General features: G+C 29.5%; 1 protein-coding gene across 1 annotated transcript; it reads left to right on the forward strand.

Moving 5' to 3' along the window:
* The first annotated feature begins 6,745 nt into the window (after positions 1-6,745).
* LOC124823905 (serine/threonine-protein kinase Nek4-like) lies at positions 6,746-13,905 on the forward strand. The gene is made up of 15 exons (XM_047296226.2): positions 6,746-6,898; positions 7,942-8,076; positions 8,247-8,313; positions 8,530-8,595; positions 8,907-8,953; positions 9,066-9,111; positions 9,223-9,303; positions 9,417-9,459; positions 9,568-9,617; positions 9,707-9,788; positions 9,934-9,983; positions 10,464-10,537; positions 10,950-11,001; positions 12,210-12,665; positions 13,204-13,905. The coding sequence occupies exons 2-15, from the start codon at positions 7,991-7,993 to the stop codon at positions 13,801-13,803; spliced, it is 1,800 nt and encodes a 599-aa protein (XP_047152182.1). The 5' UTR covers positions 6,746-6,898; positions 7,942-7,990; the 3' UTR covers positions 13,804-13,905.
* The last annotated feature ends 9,062 nt before the right edge of the window (positions 13,906-22,967 follow it).

Genomic DNA, 22,967 nt, shown 5'->3' on the forward strand with positions numbered 1-22,967 from the left:
TGAATTCCATATGCTAAAGAGTGGGTTACATTGAATTTAGTTTAATATATATATATATATATATATATATATATATATATATATATATATATGTATGTATATATGTATATATGTATGTATATATGTATATATATGTATGTATATATGTATATATGTATGTATGTATAAGTTATACCCAACTCGTTATTTTCTTTTGGTGAATAAAGTAATTAGTATATTCAAACCGTACATAGTTCAACGAGTGAACATCTATATTCAATGGCGGATCATGAGAAAATATATTGGAGATCTTTTTTTTTATATAAATGTATATAAATTTGAAGGGGTTAAAAATATGGAATTTAATAAAATTAGGAAAAAGATACTTTTATTTGTATATTAATTTTTGTTTATGTAAAAATTAAGTTCCTCCGCCACTCTCCCTATTATACAAAACAAAACCTTTAACGTTACCCTTTAAACGTCCGACCCTCAAATATCCAACGTAAAAAATGACCGGCGGCATTTTCTGTAAATAAAACAACCATATAGATGTCTGTTCTGGAGGGAACAACGTCTAAAGCCATATAGACGTTTGATGTGGGGGAACAAACTTCTATATACTCATTTTTAAAATCTAAAAAGTCACTATTTGACTTCATTTAGACGTCAGATCCCTCCAATCCGACTTCTACAGCTATATAGACGTTCGATGTGGGGGGAACCGACTTCTATATACTCATTATTGAAATCTAAAAAGTCACTTTTTAACTTCATTTAGACGTCTGATCCCGCCAATCCGACTTCTACAGCCAAATAGACGTCTGATGTGGGGGAACCGACTTATATATACTAATTTTTTAAATCTAAAAAGTTACTTTTTACCTCCATTTAGACGTCTGATCCCGCCAATCCAACTTCTACAGCCATATAGACGTCCAATGTGGGGGGAACCGACTCTATATACTCATTTTTTAAATCTAAAAAGTCATTTTTTAACTCCATTTAGACGTATGATCCTGTCAATCCGACTTCTCCAGCCATATAGACTTCTGATGTGGGGGAAACCGACTTCTATATGGCTGCATTAAAACACCGCGAACGCGAGATAGCAATTACACGCACTTAATCATAATCTTCCTCGCGTTTTCTCTCTATGAGTTACACTTTTCAGGTTCGTTTTCTCACTTTTGCAACATTTTAAATTAATTTTACTCCGATTACATCACTCTTTGATGCATTATCTTTCATTTGAACTGATTAAAATGCGTTTTCGTTGGGTTTTGGTGCAGTTTTGCTCGTGTCCTTGGGAGGCGTTCTTGGGTGGCGATTTCTTGCATTTTGCACTCCTCCAATTCTCTCCACTATGTTTTTAAAATCATCAAATACAAAAAAAGCGTACAATACATTCTCTTCAACTAAAATATAAAGTTGTAAACTCGAATCACCATGAGTCAGGAGCAACCCAAGAGGCCTCAAGAGGAAAAAGATCCAATCAAATACGGTTACGTTTTAGATGTCTGATCTATAGTGGCAAACGTCTATATAGACGTCTGACCTGTATGGATCGGACGTCTATAGTCTGACCTAGTGGGTCTGATGTCTCATTAACGTCACCCATATAGATGTCGGACAGAGATCAGACATTAAAAGCCCAAAATAACAGACATCTAAAGCCCTTTCTACACTAGTGATAAGTCAATTGATAAATTCCTTAAATTGTTGTAAAATAATTGTAGATTTAGTTAGTATGATGAATTATATATTTTATTGATTACGAGATACTTATATAATTAGGTGAGGTGCCTCTATTTATAAGTTTATATAACTATTTTCTACATCTTAATTATATATGATGCTCTATTTATAAGTTTATATAACTATTTTCTACATCTTAATTATATATGATGCTGTAAAAGGTAAAATTATTTTAAATAAAATATAAACTTAACTAGATATTATTTTATTTTTCATATGTAAATATTATATTAATCCACTCTATTAGTTGACATGTTGTCCAATATTATGTCATGAGGTCAATCGATTTCATAAAAGTATAAATTTGATAATTAACTATAAAATTGTAGTAGTAAATAAGATTAAAAAGGTAATTTGGTCGATATTAGGTCGTCATTTATGTAAAAGACCTACAAAGATACTTATAAATATGAAGTGTAAGTAAGATATTTAATATTTTGATATTTATCATATTTATTGAATTTTTAATTAATAAAATACTAACATGAGTGTAAGAATATCTTTGAAAGATAATCGATCGAATAAGGCAACCAAAACGAAACTAAAGAAGATTAAAATACTTACACATAAAAAAGATGCAATCGATTGAACAGAGACAATAATATTACAAGAAAATCGTTATTTCATCTCTTTATTAAAACATTCATTAATCAATAAGTCACCTTTAGTAGTGATACAGTATAAAAGTTTTCTTTCATTGTTGTTCAAGGTTCCTCTTATTTTTATATTGATTTTCTATCTAATTAGGGTGATTTATTAATAAATGACTTTTTGATGGTATAATTTAAAATATTACAAATCCTTCAATCAACATTTTTTTTAGTTTTTGGTAGGTTTTAGATTTTGCAAACACTAAATGAAGGTTGGGAGCTTCAAGGACATTTAAATCACAAAAGGACAAAATGAATATTTCCAGAAAACCAATAGAGATACGTAAGAGAAGATAATGAGAGGCCACACTTAAACTATTTTGTTTTATGGAAAAAAAGACATACTTTTTGTCTATTCATTAATACAAGTTAAATTAATCAAGCCCAATATCTCAATATTTTCTTTATTGAGATAGCCACCAGTTTAATATTTTTATGATTTCATTGGGTCTCTTAGACGAGGATAAGAAATTAAGGTTAGGCTTTTACTTCTTGCATCTCCCAATTTCTTCGTGCACATCCTAAAATTTCCAAAAATGACCATTTTATCTTTTTGAAAAGTGACTTTTGAATTGCATATTTTTTTTAAAATATCAAATATATGTAAAAAATGTTCATTTTCTCTTAAGTTTTTCATTAATAAATATTTAAAAAAATTAAAACAAAATCACATGTTAATACAATAATATATAACCGTATAAACACAACGAAGGCTTTTTTTCACGTTAATTATTTTAGACTTTTTATGTTAGAGATATGTTTGACGTAATTTTACAGACTCGTAAATTTATGTTTCATGAAAAACACACAATATAAATTTATATTCGACACTACTATAAATCAACATAAATTCGTCAATTTACGTTAGATACTATCAAATGTGATGTAAAATAGTTTGTTTTCACTAAAAAGTGTTATTGTAAAATAAATATTTTTTAGTTTATTTTACATATTAAACGAAGAATTTTGATAAAGTTAAAAAATAATTATACATAGAAACCAAACTTAAAGAGTTTCGGAAACACCAAAAGAAGATTGAACCTGTAGATGATTAAGGATATTACCACTATAACATATTTTTACAAACAAATGCAGCAAACAAAACAAAATGAATATTGACACAAATCCTTAACTAAGTTTCCAATACATAATTATGATCACAAATAAAAATATAAAAATTAACAAACAAACTTTAATGACAAAGCAAGAAAAATGTAGAAATGAATCTTCGAACACCATTGTCGAATATAAATGCTAATTCAGAAAAGGGTTTTCACTATTTTTTACAATGAAGAATGAAGAGAAAACCTACTTCTAATACACAAAACAAATTATATCGAACAATAAAACGTCCGATGTACACTTGTTTCAAAAATGTTACTTCATTTTTTTTTATGTTGCAAATTAAACTATGTAAATAATTATTTTTGTATTAGCGGTGATGAAAAAATAAAAAACATAAATAGGTATTCCTTTTAGATTAAAGACATTTACGTGCAGTTAGGAAACATGATAACAATTATTTTCGTATATAAAGAGCAGTTTCTGAATCGAGATATAGGTAAACGAAAAAAAAATCTACACTTTTTTACTTCGGTTTACAACCGATATATAAAAGAGTAAATTTTTTATTTAACTAATATATATTATAATACTGATGTAATACAAATACGAAACATGCTCTAATAAAAAAAGTGGAAATATGAGTAATTGATATAAAAATTAAAAATAATAAAGACAGTCATTAATTTCCTTAAAAGAAGACATGGACTACCCAACTTAAATATTTAACTTAGAATTGACACTGAATCAACTAAAAACCTAACTACAAGGGAAAACGTTCTCATATAAAGTTGAAGAGAAAGTATATATATATATAATAGCCAAGGTGAGTATGTTGGTATTAACCAGAGTTCGTATAAAAAAATTTAAAATGTCTACAATTTTTTCTTTTATTACATTTAGTTTTAAAAAAGTATATTCAAATATAATATATAAACATATATGTCTCTATATAATATTAAAGATTAAATATATTTTTAATCTATAAATTTACACGCAAAGAATTCGTAATTACAAACTTTAATATATTTTAATTGTCGAATTTTATAAATAAAAAAATGTAATCATTTTAATGTATATATTTAAATTTTTTAAACTTGTTAAACCATATTAGATAAGTGTAAATAACTGCTCAAATGTTATCTACATCATTTAATAAGTTTAAAAAATTTAAATGATTAAATTAAAAAAGTTATATCCATTATTTTTTAAAATTTGAGAATTAAAATATGTTAAAGTTTTGGACAATGATAAATTTTAATTTCAAGTTAACCCTAATATTTATAAGGATGCTTGTATAAACAAATAATACATAATTAATTACAGTCATTTTTAGTGTTTGAATATTATTTTATTTTTTAATTTTAAAACATAATTAAAACTAAAGTAAATATCTTCAACATGTATTCCTTTATATATTATTATAGTTTTTTTTAATTTGAAAGTATAATTAAAAGTAAAACATAGGAAAGGTGAAATGATTATTTTAATTTTAAAAGATCATTTAAAGAGTAAGTTTTGAGACAGAAAATGCAGATATAAAAAAAAGTAGAATCTCATTTATATAATATGGATATAAATATAAGATATTACTTTATTTGGTAATTGTTATTTAACTAACTTTTTTTAATGCATTTGCATAATGATTAAAAATAAAAACGGATAGAAAATAAATAAAAACAGATAGAAAATAAATATTATTTTGGAATGATACGGTATTTCTTTTGTTTTGTTTTTTTCAAGTCCTAACTTCTGTTTATGGTAGTTTTATCATTTTCAGGTAGACAGAAGGACAAACTTGTTTAATATTTATATTTTAGATTTATAAGAAAATTTTAAATATAAAAGTGTCAATAATTTGGAAGAAGATTTTTCAATTTATAGGAAATATTTAGAAAAAATTATTTAGATTGATCAAAGAATTTTATAATATTGTTAAACGTATTATTTTAAGGATTTATATATATATATATATATATATATATATATATATATATATATATATATATATATATATATATATATATATATATATAAAAATCTGTGAAACCTAGCAACGAAGGTTAAGTTGTCTTTTATTTTTTTCGAATTATTTATGGAAAACGTATGACAGTGATCCATTTTTTAGTAATGAAGTGTATGCTTTTCTTTTCCTTGACTAGGTCATTAAAACAGTAATGATGCGTGAAGAGAAAAATAAATACATTTATAACAAGATTACGATAGTCTACTGATAATTTCACTATCAAATTAAAATGTTATAATTACTAATGTAATTAACAGAAGTCTTTAGGACACATACAAATATATTTTTGACTTATTTTTGGTAAAATATTTTTTCCAAATATTCCTTTTGCACTCAAGCATTCCTTTACAAATATTACTCTTGGTTTAACATAAGCTTTTATAAACTGATTTTATTACATTTACTATTAAGTTTACATAAAATAAAACTCTTCTTTGATAAAAAAGATTATTAAATAAATACTTAACTATATTTTTCGTACTTATTTAAAGTTTCATTTTTATTTTTATTTGCTTAATTAAACTTTTTATCTCTTCTAATTTTAAGCGTGGTTCATTTATCAACATTAATGTTTTGTTTGATGGCATCAAAAGTAGATGGAAGGACTGTTAAACGTGTTAAACACGGTTGTTAATTTTTTAAATAAAGACAAGACTAGGGTATGGTAAGTTTACTTTTTTTTATTATTATTATTATAAAATTAAGAGTAATATTTGTAATAACAGTAAACTTTTATAGTTAAAATCAATAATTTGATAAAAAAAAATAAAGGAACATGTTTTTGAATGAGAGAAAAAAAAGATAAAAAGGAAATTAAAATAAATATGAGAAGAAATATAAGTTAACTTGAAAAGATTTAAAAATTGTACCTTACTGCCAGACCACCCGTGCACCTCTTTTGTCGTCAAGTGCTCGCATTTTCCACCAAAAAGCTTCTACACTTTCCACACTTTCTCATCCTCTTACTGTTTTTCTAAGAGTTACATTATTTATAAATATTTTTTTCATATATATTTTAATTAGTTTCACCATTTAATCACTTTATCATGTGTGTGTGTATATATATATATATACATATATATTATTTTTGTTTTCTTTTCTTGTATCATAGTACAAATCTTTGCATGAAAAAAAAAATGTATAGTATAATGATTTCACGTTTTGGAATCACAAGTCGCTTTTGCGTGCACTTTACTTCTTTATGGTTTTGGCGCTCTCTCTCTTTCTAATATTGATTGCTCGATTTCAAAATAGAATAAAAGCAACAACATTATAAAATCATAGTTTAGTAATATTTTTGTATGATATGGTTTATGCTGGCTTAAAGTATTAGCAGGGGCTGCTCGGTGCTAACTTCACAAAGCTGCAATTGCAAATTTCTCTGTACCATTGGCCGAATTGCTTTTCAATTTCACGAATTCAGGTTCTTTTCCTTGTAATAACTGTTCATTGCAAATTCTGCTCTTGTTTGTTATCTGTATATACTTTTTGCCTTCTAATATTACTTGCTGCTGTGCTTATGTATGTTAATGGGAATTCTGTATTTCCCCCTCTTCTATGTTTTCAGTTTCATTCATCACTGGGAAACTAACCTGTTAGATGTGAAACACTTATTTGTAATTTTTTTTTCATTTTTTGTTATTAATTGTCAAGTTTCACAGCTTATGGAGGATATGGGGAGTCTATGATTGGCTGACGACTAGATAATCTGAATTATGCACTTGTTATTTGAAATTACGATGTGATGAAATGAAAACCATGTTTAATGTAACTGAGTTTTTATGGACTTAATTTCTGTGTTTTGTTCCACTTTTTAGTTGGCAAGTTTGAATTTTTTATTCTAAAAGAATCTAATTTTTGGGTGGTCGCGTGGTTTTGCAAAGTTATAAACATAAACATGTTTTTCGTCCTGGGTGAGATTAATGAGTAGAGGGAGACGATAATGATAAATCCTTGGAACTGAAGATACTATGGGCAGCCTATTCAGCAGTATTGAATGATTGCCGTTAAAGCCTAACCACATAATTGCTGGTCTTGGCCTTGAACAATTAAAGAAAGTAAATAACCAAACCAGAACTGATTGGTCACATATGGTGCTCTTTATTACACAGCTCTTCTATTGTATGACAGCTTTTTATGTTTCTTATACAACTATAATTTGGAAATGATTAGTCCCTTGACGAGAAAGGCTCTTGTCTGTAGAAAGTGGTAAATACTTACCTGACTTTAGCCGTGTTCTATTCCTGTGTCCAGATTTCAGATCTTGTTCTGTAAGAATCTGGTAGAGTTGTCAGTTATCACCGCAGAATTATTTCTTGTGGATGTCTTGTTCTCAATCTGTTCATCGTATGTTATTGGAAATAGTTCAGCATATTTGTAGTGGCAATGATTTATGTCACATTATGGGTGTGGCTGTTATTATTTATTTATGAGAAGTTTAGTGTTTCTATTTGCTATCATTTCCAGGAATTTCACTCTATCACTGATAGTGGGTGGTAAAGTGATTTCAATTCAAATGGAGCAGTACGAAATTCTAGAACAAATTGGCAAGGGTGCATTTGGTTCTGCTCTGCTTGTGAGGCATAGGCACGAAAAGAAAATGTGAGTATCATCCAATATCTTGTTGAAATGTGCTTTAAGATATTATATATCCTTTTGCAGGTTAATTTGTTAAGTATTTATTTGTGAATTTATCGTTGTTGCTAATATCGACAGCCTGTTATATCATGTATATGGTCTACTTTTTTTGAGTTGTGACATTTATATTTTAGGTATGTTCTTAAAAAGATTCGTCTTGCTCGTCAAACTGACAGAACCCGCAGATCTGCCCACCAGGAGGTAACCCACTCTTAGCGTTGGATTTATTGAATGATTATCATTTTTCTGGAAGGGATTAGCGAAGGCCAGACGTTTTCGTGTAGAAAATCAAATATTCATTCTTGTATATTTTCTATTGTTGTGCTAGTTTTTGCACCTTGAAATTTGAAGTTGATCTCTAAGCCTAGGTTTTTCATTAATTAGATTATGAGATGCTTCATTGGTTCTGTCATGCAGATGGAGCTTATATCTAAAGTTCGAAATCCATTTATTGTGGAGTATAAAGATTCCTGGGTGGAAAAGGTTAGCATTATTTTCAAGCACAGTTTTCTAACTCTGTTGATTTTCATGTTTGTGTGTGCCTGTGTATTTGTTATCGACTAAGGTTGTCAAGAATCCTTTTTCCTTTAAATGTTTTGCCAAAAGTAAACCTTATTTTGGGTTCTTCAAATTTAGTATTTTGGTCTTTACTTATTTGTTTACAGACGTGTTATTTTTTATCATAGTAACAGAAATATTGAGAGAAGAACCTGTATTGTGCTCCATTTTATTGGTTTATAAATTTGATTGATTTCAGATACTGAATTTAGCCAAGTTGGTACCTTTACTTGCAGGGTTGTTTTGTATGTATCATCATTGGCTATTGTGAAGGAGGGGATATGTAAGTTATAATTTACTCTGTATTCAAATATTTGAGTTAGAGCATTTGTTAACACATTGTCTTTTACTAGCCAAATTATGTAATTTTTTAATAGTTTGGCTCTGTTGAACAGGGCTGAAGCTATCAAAAAGGCTAAGGGTGTCAACTTTTCTGAAGAGGTTGATCACTTTCACAAAAACTCCATTCGCAACTGAGCCTTTCCAATTTCCAGCTCCAAGATCTTTTGAACTATGTAAAATAATTGTTATAGGTCAACCTTGTGCATGCAGAAACTTTGCAAGTGGCTCGTTCAATTGCTGATGGCTCTTGATTACTTGCATGGAAATCATATCCTTCATCGTGACGTCAAGGTAACGGACAGGACTTGTTTAAAAGCTAAACAACAATTGATGTTATGTATCTAATATCTTAGAGAATTTTGAGGAACAGCCTTATGCCGATGTGTGATTTTCATCTGTTTCAGTGTTCAAATATATTTTTGACAAAAGATCGAGATATACGTCTAGGTAAATAGCCTTACTCATTTTATCCTCACACTGCTCTTTTGATTTGATCTCTAAGTTGGGATTTTGGTGTGTTGTATACTATCCGCATGCTAAAAATTGTGGATGCAGGGGACTTTGGTCTTGCTAAAATGTTGACATCTGATGATCTTGCTTCCTCAGTGAGTGATATTGCCAAACTATTTTTTTGTTCACTGTTTCAACATTTTTTGTCTGAATTAATTTCTGTCTGTTCTTGCTCTAAACTTAGGTCGTTGGGACTCCCAGTTATATGTGCCCAGAGCTTCTTGCTGATATACCCTATGGCTCTAAGTCAGATATCTGGTCTTTGGGTAGGATACATTGAAGTTGTACTCCTATTGCCTAATCTTGATTATTCTTTGTTGATCCCTCTTTTACCGTATCTTTTAACCATATTTGTCATTTGTTTTGATTGACAAAATAATCAGATGTATATATTATGTTAACATTTGACAGGATGCTGTATCTATGAAATGGCTGCTCACAAGCCAGCATTTAAAGCACTTGTAAGTTACGATCCAAAGCATTTGTATTCATTTTTCTCATGAAATGTTATTTACAAAACTTGTTAATCTTGTGTAGGAGAATGTACTAGGAATACAATAATTCGGTTAAAGTAAAATTATGCTGTTGGATTATAAGCGTATCTGACTTTCAATATTCCACATTTCTAAAGTGACTATCCTAATCTTTGTTGAGTCTAATAATCTTTTGTATTCAATTTTTTAATGAAATGCCAGGAAATTTGTAGTCTTAATGAAATTTTTGTAAGGGTGCAACATTTTGTTTAAAACACTTGAAAGTATGTTGTTCGATTTTAAGCTTTCGTGTCCATGTTTAAGACTTAAATTGTATCATTTTGGAATGCTTCTCATTCATTTATGATGTCATACTAACTCAGTATTTCACATTTCCATATATCTCAACATTAAATCATCGACTGTACCCTTTTAATTTTTTTGTGTGTGTTGTCTTCATTTGAGCAGGACATACAATCATTGATTAACAAAATAAACAAGTGTATAGTAGCTCCCCTGCCAACTATGTATACTGCTGCTTTGTGAGTCCTCTGTTTCGTGAGAATCTTTGACTTGTCTGTTTTAGCCGCTTTATCTAACTGATAAATATATGAAACTTAACTCTTAACGTTGTTGAGTTATCCATGTTAATTGTTAAGTGCCACATCATTTAAAATTTTACTCCGTTTTTCAACATACTTGATTTACACAAGGACAAAACATTATGGTAGAAGTACAAGGATGACGTGTAATTCAGTCATCAGAATTGGTTTACCATTTTACATTTTGCAATGGTAACGTAACAGGGAGCAATCCTATTCTGTGTATATGCCCTTTCCGGTATATATTTTATCTCATTGATTCTCCTCTTCATTATTCCCCCTTTAAGTGATGAACCTCCTTCAGCGACTTTTATTTGTGTCACTTGTTTGACATACATACTTCTTCTTTCAGTCGAGGGCTCGTCAAAAGTATGCTGCGGAAAAATCCAGAGCTGAGGCCAACTGTAAGTTTTATCTTTTGGGAATTTCATTACCTTTATTAAGGTGCTATTGGTATATAGATTAAAACTAGTTTCTAAAAGAAAAATGACATGCATATGCCATTGTCAATTGTCATTAAATAAGTACAACACAAATGTTATAAGTCCGACAAATGCAGATTTGTATTTGTGCTCTTATTTTCTTTTTTTATAAATAATTTTAATTTTTAATTACCACCTTATGCGTAGTTAGGCAGAGCAATTCTTCTAGATTATTTGACTTTATTTCCCAAGCCTTCATTTCTGGGGCCCTATTCTTAAGACATTTCTATTCAAGTTCATAAGTGCTGCAATGAGCTATTTCTTGTTGTTTGGGTCACTTGAGAGTTGGGTAGCGAAAAATGTGTAACGGGAAAAGCATAAATATACAGAATTCTAGTTTTACACTTCTACTTGACATACTTGTTTGATTATGCAAGAGAAATTCAGAGTCAAGTACAATTGAAAATATATAGATTGGGGTCAAGGTGGGCAATGTGAAGAGAGATCTAGAGCATTAATCTGTAGAGATATACAGAAAGGTAGAGATTGATAGATTTAAATTTTAAAATAATACATAAACCTTTACATGATTGGAGTAAAACTATAGAAAGTTAGGGTTCCACGTTCATCACTTTTTAAGGAGATATGTATGCAGTTAGCAAGGCAGAAGAAACTTCTGAGCATGCATAATATACAAAATACTATACAAATAAGTATTTAAGCAAAAGCATTTGGCATGTACATCAACATGCACGTCAAAAGCCAGAAGACTAGTTAGAGGATTATTTGTTTAGACCTTTAACCTAGGCATTGCGTTTCGATTTTCACCATAATTTTGGGTGCAGTAAAATTATTAATCACACTTTTCCTTTGATATCTTCATCTATTGTTGTTCTGATCATATATAATATATGGTTTTAATTTGTTATTACCCTTGTCATCATCTTTAGTTTAAGTTTCACTTCGATCTTATGAAGCAACCTTGAAAGTTGTTGTAAAAGTTTTAAGTAAATGGGCGGCCACAATAACATTCATGAGAGATATTACTAAATTTCCAAATTTTGATTTCATATTTTTTTTTTCATCCATGATATAACTAGTGTAGGAAAAATTTGTATGGCATTGGCTCTTGGCTAACTTTATTTTGGTGGACTTCTTCAAAACAAATTAACCACAGATTGTTTTGACAGGCTTCAGAATTACTAAATCATCCGCATCTTCAGCCTTACATTCAAAAGATTCACCTTAAATTAAATAGCCCCAGAAGAAGTACTTTTCCTTTTCAATGGCCGGAGCCAAATTATGTAAGGAGAACTCGGTTCGTGGAGCCAGAATCTGTTTCTACTCTTTCTGACCAAGATAAATGCTTGTCATTTAGCAAGGACAGGGCACTGAATCCTAGCATTTCTGGAACTGAACAAGTTTCTCAGTGTTCTACTCAAAGAGCACATGGATTATCCACTTGTTCAGAAGAGAAAATCTATGAATTATCTGTAGGTTGTGTTGGTAACAAATACAATCCTGGTACGAAGTTCTCAACAGTTGAAAGAACACCAAGATTGAGGGCAGTTACAGTTTCTGCCACTGCCAAAAGGCAAACAATGGCACCATCAAAGACAACCTATCCTGGTCCAGACCGAGATTCAGTAAGTACATCCTCGGCATGACCCATTATTTCCATTTCTCTTGATGTCCATTTGGAAAAAAATGAATTCGTGCTAAACTATTTGAATTAATTTCTCTTTTATTGCCAATGGTGTGAGTGGAGAATTAGGCAGTATGCTCATTCTACATGCATAAGTGAGCATGTCCACGTCCTATGTAGCAAAAGATAATAATTTTGATGACATTTTTGCACTATTATGAAATCACAAACTCACGTGTATTAAGTCTGCTGGTTTTACAATAACTATTTAAAAGTTATATCACCAATGGCTTTTAATTAGTTGACAATATATTTTTTTCTAGTGGTAGAGTATAGGAATTAAACTAAACATTCTCTTATTTTGTAAAAGTTTTCTTATAGAACTGATAATCATAAATGATTGTCACAAAATAAGCCGAGCCAAGAGTGCACAAGAGCCTAACCGGTGATGTAGTTAGCAATGTTTGATTTGGTGAAGAGAGTTCACTTGTTGCCATGGAATCCCGGCTATATACTTAAGTTTCTTCTTTTGATTTCAGCTTCCAGCATCTAAGGGACCATCTGGAAGGTTTTCCTCACCAACAAGAGCCAGAGCGACGACAAACTTGTACACCAATTTCTGTGTCCTTGGAAGTGTGGACTCTCCTAATGTCTCTGTTAATGCACCACGAATCGACAAGATGGCTGAATACCCACTGGCTTACAGTGAGGATCCTTTTTTCCCTGTTCGTGGACCATCATCAACTTCAGCTCGCTTCTCTTCAAGCTCAACACGGAGTACTGCTGATTGCTCCATCACAATGGTCAAGTGTACAATTCAGGAGGACAAAGTTACTGTCCCCAACATTATCAGTGATGCTTGCCCTGGTCCAAAGGCAACTCAATGCCCTTCTGAGCATGTAAAAGCTTGCGTTTCTATTCGCTCCTCTGCTGAGGTGGATCAGCGCCGCTTTGACACGTCATCATACCAGCAACGTGCAGAGGCTTTGGAGGGTTTGCTGGAGTTCAGTGCCAGACTCCTTCAACAACAAAGGTTTGATGAGCTAGGGGTGTTGCTGAAGCCGTTCGGGCCTGAGAAGGTTTCTCCTAGGGAAACAGCTATTTGGTTGACCAAGAGCTTTAAGGAAACTGTGGTCTAAGGTTTTCTTTTAATGCACTTTCTGATCATTGCTAACGGATAGTGTACATAATGTTGTGTATGTTGACGGTAGAATAATGAAGAGTGGCTTTTATTATTGGCATTAGCATTTTCCTTGAGATGCAGGGACTAGTGCACAACAGGCATGCATCATATAAAATAATACTCACATATTAACTTTCATTTATGAAGTTTTCTGAAGATTATAAACGTTGAACTATGGCCTATCATTTAGAAAGACAACTTGAAAAAACGAGACTAGTCTATAAGGAGTAACCATCCCTTGTCCATAATATTAAGATGGAAGTGCAGGAAGAAAAAAGAGGTGCATGAAGAACGAGCCCTCAGAATAATGAGGAAGATAGGCCATTTATTGTGAACTGGAGGCCCAAGAAATCAAACCCATGGGCATCAACTATTGGGAAGATAGAGAAATCAATCTGTCCAGAGAAGCCCCCTACTGTTCTCTCCTTCCAATGGCTTCATTTATCTAAATACCAAAATCATCAAGCTCCAGAATTGGAAGGGTACAAATAATATTATAGCAACCACTTTCTGAAAAAACAAAGCAGCTTCTATGGGATTCAAAAATATTTAAATAAATGCTATATCAATTGACTGTTGTAAAAGTAATAATAGATTTGGCGTGTTTCTTTTGGCATTTTTTTCAGTGACAATGAAAAAAAAGAAAAGTATGCATTTAGTGCACAATGTTATGACTTGGGAGTAACGAAAGTTGATGAGTATCAGTAACTCCAACTGGGCATACATGTTTGTAGAAATGTATGATCCCAAGGAGAGAATTGTTCTTTTGTAAAGCCTCCCATTTCCTCACAGTTAAATTGTGGAGAATCTGCTGACATAATCTCAAAAGAGGCCTTCACTCAACCCAAGACAACAGAGTCTACTCATCCTTCATATAACTGTTACCACTCACCTTCCTTTAAGAACATTATTTCTAGAGTCAAAGTAATTTTACACTGCATTATTGAATAGACATAGTTTAACATGTTTAACTTTATTATCATTATTATTACTGGTTTCATTATTTTTCTTGTTAAATATTTAAGGAGATGCATCACTTAATAAGCATATGACTGTTACTTTTTCTAAAATTGTCCTTGTGATTGTGACTTGTTTGGATCGTGAACAACTCAGTTGCTATCTTTTAGAAATGTACGACAACTTCTGTTTCTTTCAATCACTATTCCCACTCAACTTTTGAACAAAAAGGGGATTTCACAATCTTTACTCCATTCTTGCAAAAAATGTCCCAGTGAATCCAAACGATTTTCTCTTATATACAGGAACTTCAATCCTCACCATTCAAATGTGCTTGAACTTTCACTTACATACCCAACCTTGGCCTTGAATAAAAATTAAGTAAGCCCCTAATTCGATCCTTAAAAAACAAAGTATGCAACCCCATTTTTTTTTTCTATTTTAAACAAATAATTAGTCCCTAAAAAGTGAATTTAGTTTAGTTCAAAAATCTAATAACTCAAATTGGTCCCATAAACATCATTTCAATTGAAGGAAGGACTACAAAAATCTTAACTTTATAAAAGGGTTATTTGATAAAAAAAATTTCTGAGAACTCCTTTATAAACCAAACCAAAGAAAAAACCTTAAATCCTTTCTGTCTCGAACCTATAAACCCTAGCCAAGCTGAATGAAGACTATCTACATGGCTATAATGCTAGTTTGGACACTTTGCATGGGACTTTGTAAGTCACCGTCAAATGAGATCTATGATGACTAGACCCACAAGCATTATAATTACTTCTCTTTCACCATCTTAAACTCTCTCCACTGTAGCCAATCTGCATCATGCATACACCATCGAAACAGCTAAACTAGACTTTAACACTTGGCAACCCTAACGCTATCTGCTCAAATTGTTGCCCACTACTTCCTACAAAGTACAAAACTTATCTCTTCCTAACGCAATCATATTTGTCTTTGTGCCTCCAACACAAACTACTACTGCACTTTTTTTTTATGAATGTACCTCCTTCACGTAGCCATCCTTTATTTTATGCATGAAGGAATCTACTTTGCCATGAAAAGTTAAATATGGGAGTAATTTGGTACACTTTAAAGGAGTTGAAATTTAACTCTTTTAAGTGTCACGGACTACAGTTTAAAACCTTGTTTTGCACTTGAAAATATTAAAAATCAATATATATCAAAAGAGATCTTTGAATAAATAAAAAAGAAGAACTCATCATACCTCATATATTAATAATGTAAGTATAGAAGTAACAAGGTTTCCCTCCTGTACAGGCCAATAAAGAATGGACATGCATTTGATTCCTTCTCTGTGATGTGGTTTTCGGTCAACATTGCCTGCTGTTCATACTTTGGTCGTGTCAGGAGATATATGTCGGGCAAGTTAGGTTTGTGCCTCCTGTGTTTTGTCGCCATTCACCCAAGCTTTGGCTAACACTCCAAACCTGAACACGTAACTTAAGAGGAACATTTATTACCATCATCTATTTTTAGCAACAAGACCCATAATTATGACATTTAAATGTCATTTTCCTCCTTGATGATACTTCTTCTGACTCTTTAATAGTGTGGCCATAAATAGCTCACCTGCAAAGGGTGCATATGGGGTTTGCAAATTCGAATGAAGAAGTCTACTTTCTTGAGTAAATAAAGTTTGAAAGAAAAGCAAAAAAAAAAGTGGGGTTGTGATATAGAAGAAACAAAAATGTCCATATTCTTTCTGTACAATGAAGTGCCATTAGGTTGTAATAGGTCGCGCTTTGTCATTCCTTAGTGGTCCAAAAGGGTGGCAAAATTGACCCCGAAAGTAAACTCATTGGATGGAAAAGAAAAATTAAAGAGACCCTTCTTTTTTTTTCTCTTGAAAAAATCAAGAAAGCACATTTGAATGGCTATTGAGATCGAAAGGGAGCAATTATTATTGATAAAATGAGGCAAAAGGAATAAAGGTTATGTCTTTTGTCAGAAAATTATTATTTTGAAGGACAGAACAAAATACCATCCAAAAGCAAAGGCTGTGGTTTGTTTGTCATAGCCTTTCAGAAAATGATGAGATTATGTTCATAGTGATGGCTGAAAATTTTGAAAAAGCTCAAGGAGGTGATGACGTCTCTAGGCACGCGCATTTTAGCTTAGGTCCCCCTCTTTCTGGAACACAGCTTTTGTGTCCAACATCACAGTGTGATATAGAGACATAGATATATAGATAATTTTCTGATATATATATATATAGAGTATGGCATTGTTTGCACTTCCTAACATGTTGGTCTTGGACATAGCCAACACCTATAACAAGAAGAAACACCATCACTATTTATCTCACCATCAAACCCTGACATTTTCCAGTTGTATATGTCAGAGCCGCAGCATCTATACGTACTCCAATGCTTCAACCTACATAGGGGAATGGGAAAACAAGCCTTAGCATTAATGTTGCAACACTTATTAAGAGCAAACCAAAACTTATTATGCTGCAACATTATTGCATGTTTAGTAATGCATTCATATTCAAGTTAAAAGTACTTTGAATAGATTCTTTTTCAGGTGGATATGGCCAAAGCAAACACATACTCTCTACCTACAGATAGATATCCTTGTTTTCCCAATAATTTGATATATCTAATTAGCTTTACTTGAACTACTTTGTACTGTGCTGAAAATTGACATCAGCATTTCAAATTACATTTGAACTCTTTGAAGCTAGTTATACCCCTTTCTGTTGGATTGGAAGTAATAATTGTAGAACTGTTTATGTTAGATTCTTTTAAAGTTCTCCCGTGTTTGCAATGAGTGACGATTTGTTATATAACGGCCTCACCAACATTCTCCGAGGAAACATCATCTTACATTCTTTAGTCTTGCAAATTCTTTCAAGTGTCCTGTCATCACACTTTAAAGGAAAATCAATAAATCCGACCCGTTTTTGATGGATAGGATGGTGTCATCAGACAGAAAGAAAAAAAAGCAGATAGAAAATACACAGATTCAAGGGAATGAATCTAGCCCGCTTAATTATTTATCTTGTTTAATATTATTATATTATTATATAAGAGTTATGGTTATATTTAAATGGAATACATCATTATTTCTCATATCTTATATATGCTAATCCCAATTTTAAACTTTTACCAATGGGTTTTGTTGTGACTATTTGTTGATAGTTTTGTGACATTTTTTAAACAGGTTCAGGTTCAGTTCAATCTTGTACACAACATATATATTGATTTACTAAGTAGACTCTTATACTATTCTTTTCACATGTCCACATTCTCAAAGGCACATTGTTTGAGTTGTATGAAGCTTTTCTAATATACATTAAGCACGCATCCCTACATTCCTTCCATCCAAACACTTGCATTTGTTATTTTTTTTTTAAAAAATTAGCTTTTATATTATCATTTTTCTTTTTAAATTTAAATTATTTATAAAATTACCCTCTGTAATCTTTTCTGCATAAGTTAAGATTTTATAATGTATATTTTTTCTTAATTATATTTTAAATCCCTCGTAAATTTAGGTATTTTCAGTTGATCTCATTAATGTTTTTTATTGAATATTTAAAGTTCATATTTCTTTTTTTGAATATTTAAAGTTCATATATTTTCGATTGAGTTATTGTTATTTTATCTTTCATGATATAGGTAACCTGAATGTTATTGTGTTTCGTGATTTGTCTCTACAAATTAAAAAGAAAAAAAATGTGAACTTTATTAATAAAGATACATCATTGTAGAGCAACGATTGATTTGTATTGCTTTCATTATAATTTATAATCTTAATTAAGTTTATTTTTTATTTTTCATCATTTAGATATATAAGTTTTTTTTTTCAGTTGTTATTAATAATTATAAATATTAATATAATTTTTATTTTATTATTTTTATGTTATATCACCCTACTTTATAACCATTACATTCATTAACAGCATATTGAAAATATGATGTTCACTTAAATATATCATACCTTTATTAAATATGATCATAAATATTACATTACATTAATTAACAACATATTGAAATTAACATGGTCTTCACTTAAATATATCATACTTTTATTTTATGGTAAATATGATCATAAATATTTAAATATATTGTCTTGAATGAGTAACAAGGTGTAAAGTATCACAACAAAGTAAAAAGTTGAAATTGAAAGGAGCAATGTGCATAAACATGAATATTAATAAGGGAAATATATTTTTAAATTTAATTAAAAATTAAAATATTTTAGCAATTAAAGTTAGACTTAAATATGGTTTTAATCCTCAAAATTTTAATGTAAAATTATAATTCCTTCATATTTCAAACAAACTTTGATACATTTTAGACCTCAATCTTTAAAAAATGAATAGATATACTCCATTTAATCCAATTACTGTAAATATTTTTTATATATCAAATATGTTTTTCAACTAATATTGAAACGAAAATATATTAAATGGTATAAACAATTCAAATCCTATCATAAAATGTGTTTCACATGTCAATCTCTTTTAACAGAATTAAAAAATTTATATTCATTCATTTTTAAAATTTAGGAACTAAAATATATCAAAATTTTAAACAAAATTTGACATCAAAATTAAGTTACTAAAAACATATTTAACTCTTAGATATATTTTCACATCAATATATATATTTATATTGTTTTCAAACATCATTCTAATATTGAAATGCATTTAATATAAAGAAACATTGTTTATGATTTTTTACAAGAAAAATCTTCAGTATTTTTTTTAGTTAAAGGTGGTAAAACTTATCTATTTTATCTTGTGCCATCAGTAATCCACTAAAAATTGGTTGCTTTAATCCCATGTTAGATATGTAAGTTGAAAGTTAATACTTTCTTTAAAAATGTTAACCTAAGGTGAGAGATGGAATCATGAGGATATTCATGGATCCTATGCTACCTCAAAATTTTAAACTTTTATTATAAAAACATTTGATAACCTCTATTGGAAAGAAGAAGAAAGAGCATGTGTTCTTTCTTTCATGGCCAAATTTGGACACAAATCTTATCTTAATTTTAATTTTATTATTTTAACATGATATTAAAATCATTCATTCAAAATTTATCTCAATTTATATTTAAAATTATTGCTTTTCGTTATTAACTTTTTTAATTAAATTTATTTTTACTTACACATTATAAATTAATTTTATATTTAATCAATGTAAGATTTCTAATATTTTATTTCATATTAATGTGATTCTACCATGCGTAAGATAACCTTAAAAATCTTTTATAAGAAGTTTTATCAAGGAAAAGTTTTCTATTTTTCTTCCTTATTAATAATGTTGTATGTTATATATTGATATAATCCATTAACTTTTAAAAAGACCATAAAAGCATATATAGAAAAGGAGAATAGACATGTTACTTTCTTGTTGGTTAAATAATTGATAAACGGAAGGGCATAACAATGCATTGTATTGATAGAAAAGGCGATTAAACATGTTAGCCCGTTAGGTTTTGTTTTATAATGTTTTTACAAATTTGGTATGTTGACACTTGTGATAAATTATTTGTCACTTTTAAACAAAAATAAAATAATATAATCACAGATAGGATGTATACATAAAAATAATAAACCTCTAAGATAAGATAAAATACTTGAAATGCTTCAATCTCAGTGTGAAACAAGTGTATCCGTTTTTCCTTAACACTTGATTATGTTTAGGAATTGAAGTATGTTAAGAAGCATGAGATGTTTGGTTAAAGGGTAGATGAGGTAGTTGGGTTATGTCATTCGGCTGTCTGGCATTATGTTTTTGTCTCTTGCGCATAATTATGTTGGCTTTCAACTCAAACTCAGATTTCTTCATGAATCCTTTGGGATGCGAGTAACGTAAATAAATTATGTTAGATTCCCTTCTCTTTATCTATCACATGACATGACATCATGTATTTATACTCTCAAACTCCTCAGTCACCACAATCACTCACTAATGGCTCCATCATACTACACTGTCAACTCTGATAGAAAACAACATCTGAATCATGCATGCATAAGTGTCAGTTGTTTGCTTTAATAATCAGATTATAGTATAATTAATTAATTTCGAACGAAAACCTTGTCTGCATTGTGATAGACCAAATTCTGATCGTTTTGAACTTTGTTAACGTTGATGCATAGAACTCTTTTGATGAAATCAATTATGATCAAATGACAAAAGTATGAAATATAAATATGTAATTTACAACCTGCTCTATTACAGTAAACACGAAGCATTATAAGCAAACTACAATTAATATATATATATCACCAGAGGATTACATGGTGAAAGAAAATTACAAATAACTAGCAGAAAGTATACCTTAAATTAAATTGTATATTTTAAAAATTTTAGTGGGGAGGATATTATAATAAATTAATCTAATGAGTATGAGGATAAAATATATTCGTAACGAGAAAATAATTTATTTAAATAGGTGTAAAATATTGTGGTGGAGTTTAAAGTCATTTAAAATTATTGATTAATTTGCAACAACATTTAATACCGTATTTTAGCAAGTTTAAAATGTCGTCACCTATAAACTTTTGTTGTAAACATGATTCAAGGGTTTTCACGTTTGTCATAAAAAATAATTTATTAAAAAAAGTTCTCCACCATCAAGTGAATGAGTAATGTAAATAAAAATAAATTTATATATATTTTTAATTTATGTCAAATTTATTTTTTATTTAACTTTTTTTGCTTTTATTCTTCTAAATTTGAAATCACACATTCTAATAAAAATAAGTACATTTTAATTGTAGTCTCTGTAAATTTGTATTATATTGTTTATAAGAAAATTAAAATTACATTTTTTGTCTCTAACATTTATTTAAAGATAAATAGAACTTTTGTTTAGAAATTTCGAAAACTTTGAGGAATCACATATGAGCATTTTATGAGATACTAATAATGTTATTTGTTATAGTGATTCGACCTTTGTTAACGGATTAACTATAAATAAATATCAACTCATTTTAAAATAATTATTTTTATTTTAGAGTTTGAAAATATAATGTTCTTATAAGTATAAAAAAATATAAATTTACTCATTTTATAATGATTAAAATATATTTCAGTAATAAAAAATGTTTGTGATGTTTAAGAATATTAATATTTGTTTTTCAGTAATTTAAAATAACTAAGAGTGTGTATTTAATCTCTTTAACTGTAAAAAAAATATTAAAAAATATAGGTTAAATTAGATCAATTAAAACTATTCAATTCAAATAGCTATATATATATATATATATATATATATATATATATATATATATTATTTCACATAATCAACTGTTTGTGATAGTCAAAAATATGTTTTTTGATAGTTTTATGTAATGCTCACACCTGCTTTTCAATTTGAATACTCAAATATGATTTTATTTCGCTATACATTTCTCACGTTTATACTTTCTAAGAATATGTTAGGATGATTACTCTTAAATATATTTACTTAAATAAATATGACATTTATGAATCTGTAGGTTAGTTAGGTTTAAATATTCAAAATTTAACATCTTTAGTTACTTCATTAAAAATAAGTTGCACTGATTAGACAACTCAACCTCTCAAATATTTAAAATAAAATCATCCCATCATGCACTATGTAATTTTATATGTGACGAAGTGAGCGTATTTTTTAATATAAAATAAATATTTTTTTAATGAACTTAATTGCATTTGTAATTATTTAAATAAGACTGTACTTTGTGGTTTGCTAAAGAATAAATTTTTGTAACATTTTATTTTGTTAGAGAACTAATTCTATGTGTAATCAATAATATGTATTTTTTCAAACATTAAAAATTAGTAACATTCCTGTACAACTTTATTTAATCTATGCATAAAACCATCTAGTGCATTCAAACATTAAAATTCAATAACATTGTTTGTACAACTTTATCTAATCAATTTTTAAAGTCATCGTAAATTCTTTACCCAGCACGATCACTTCTTCAAAAGCTCCACACGCATGAGACATGGAGGAAGATAAGGGTTGACTAACTATTTTCAAGTGTCCACTAGAGGCCCTAACTTTATCCGTGACCGTGGAGGAAACTCCTCCAACTTTAGATACTATAGATGAGGAATTTGTAGCATTTTCAGCTGTGGTAGTAGACAAAGTTTGAGACAAGAACATGATAGAATTGCAAAGAAACAA

Source organism: Vigna umbellata, chromosome 5, assembly GCF_029865625.1.
Source record: "Vigna umbellata cultivar VRB3 chromosome 5, Vumbellata_1.0, whole genome shotgun sequence".
NCBI classification, from domain to species: domain Eukaryota; kingdom Viridiplantae; phylum Streptophyta; class Magnoliopsida; order Fabales; family Fabaceae; genus Vigna; species Vigna umbellata.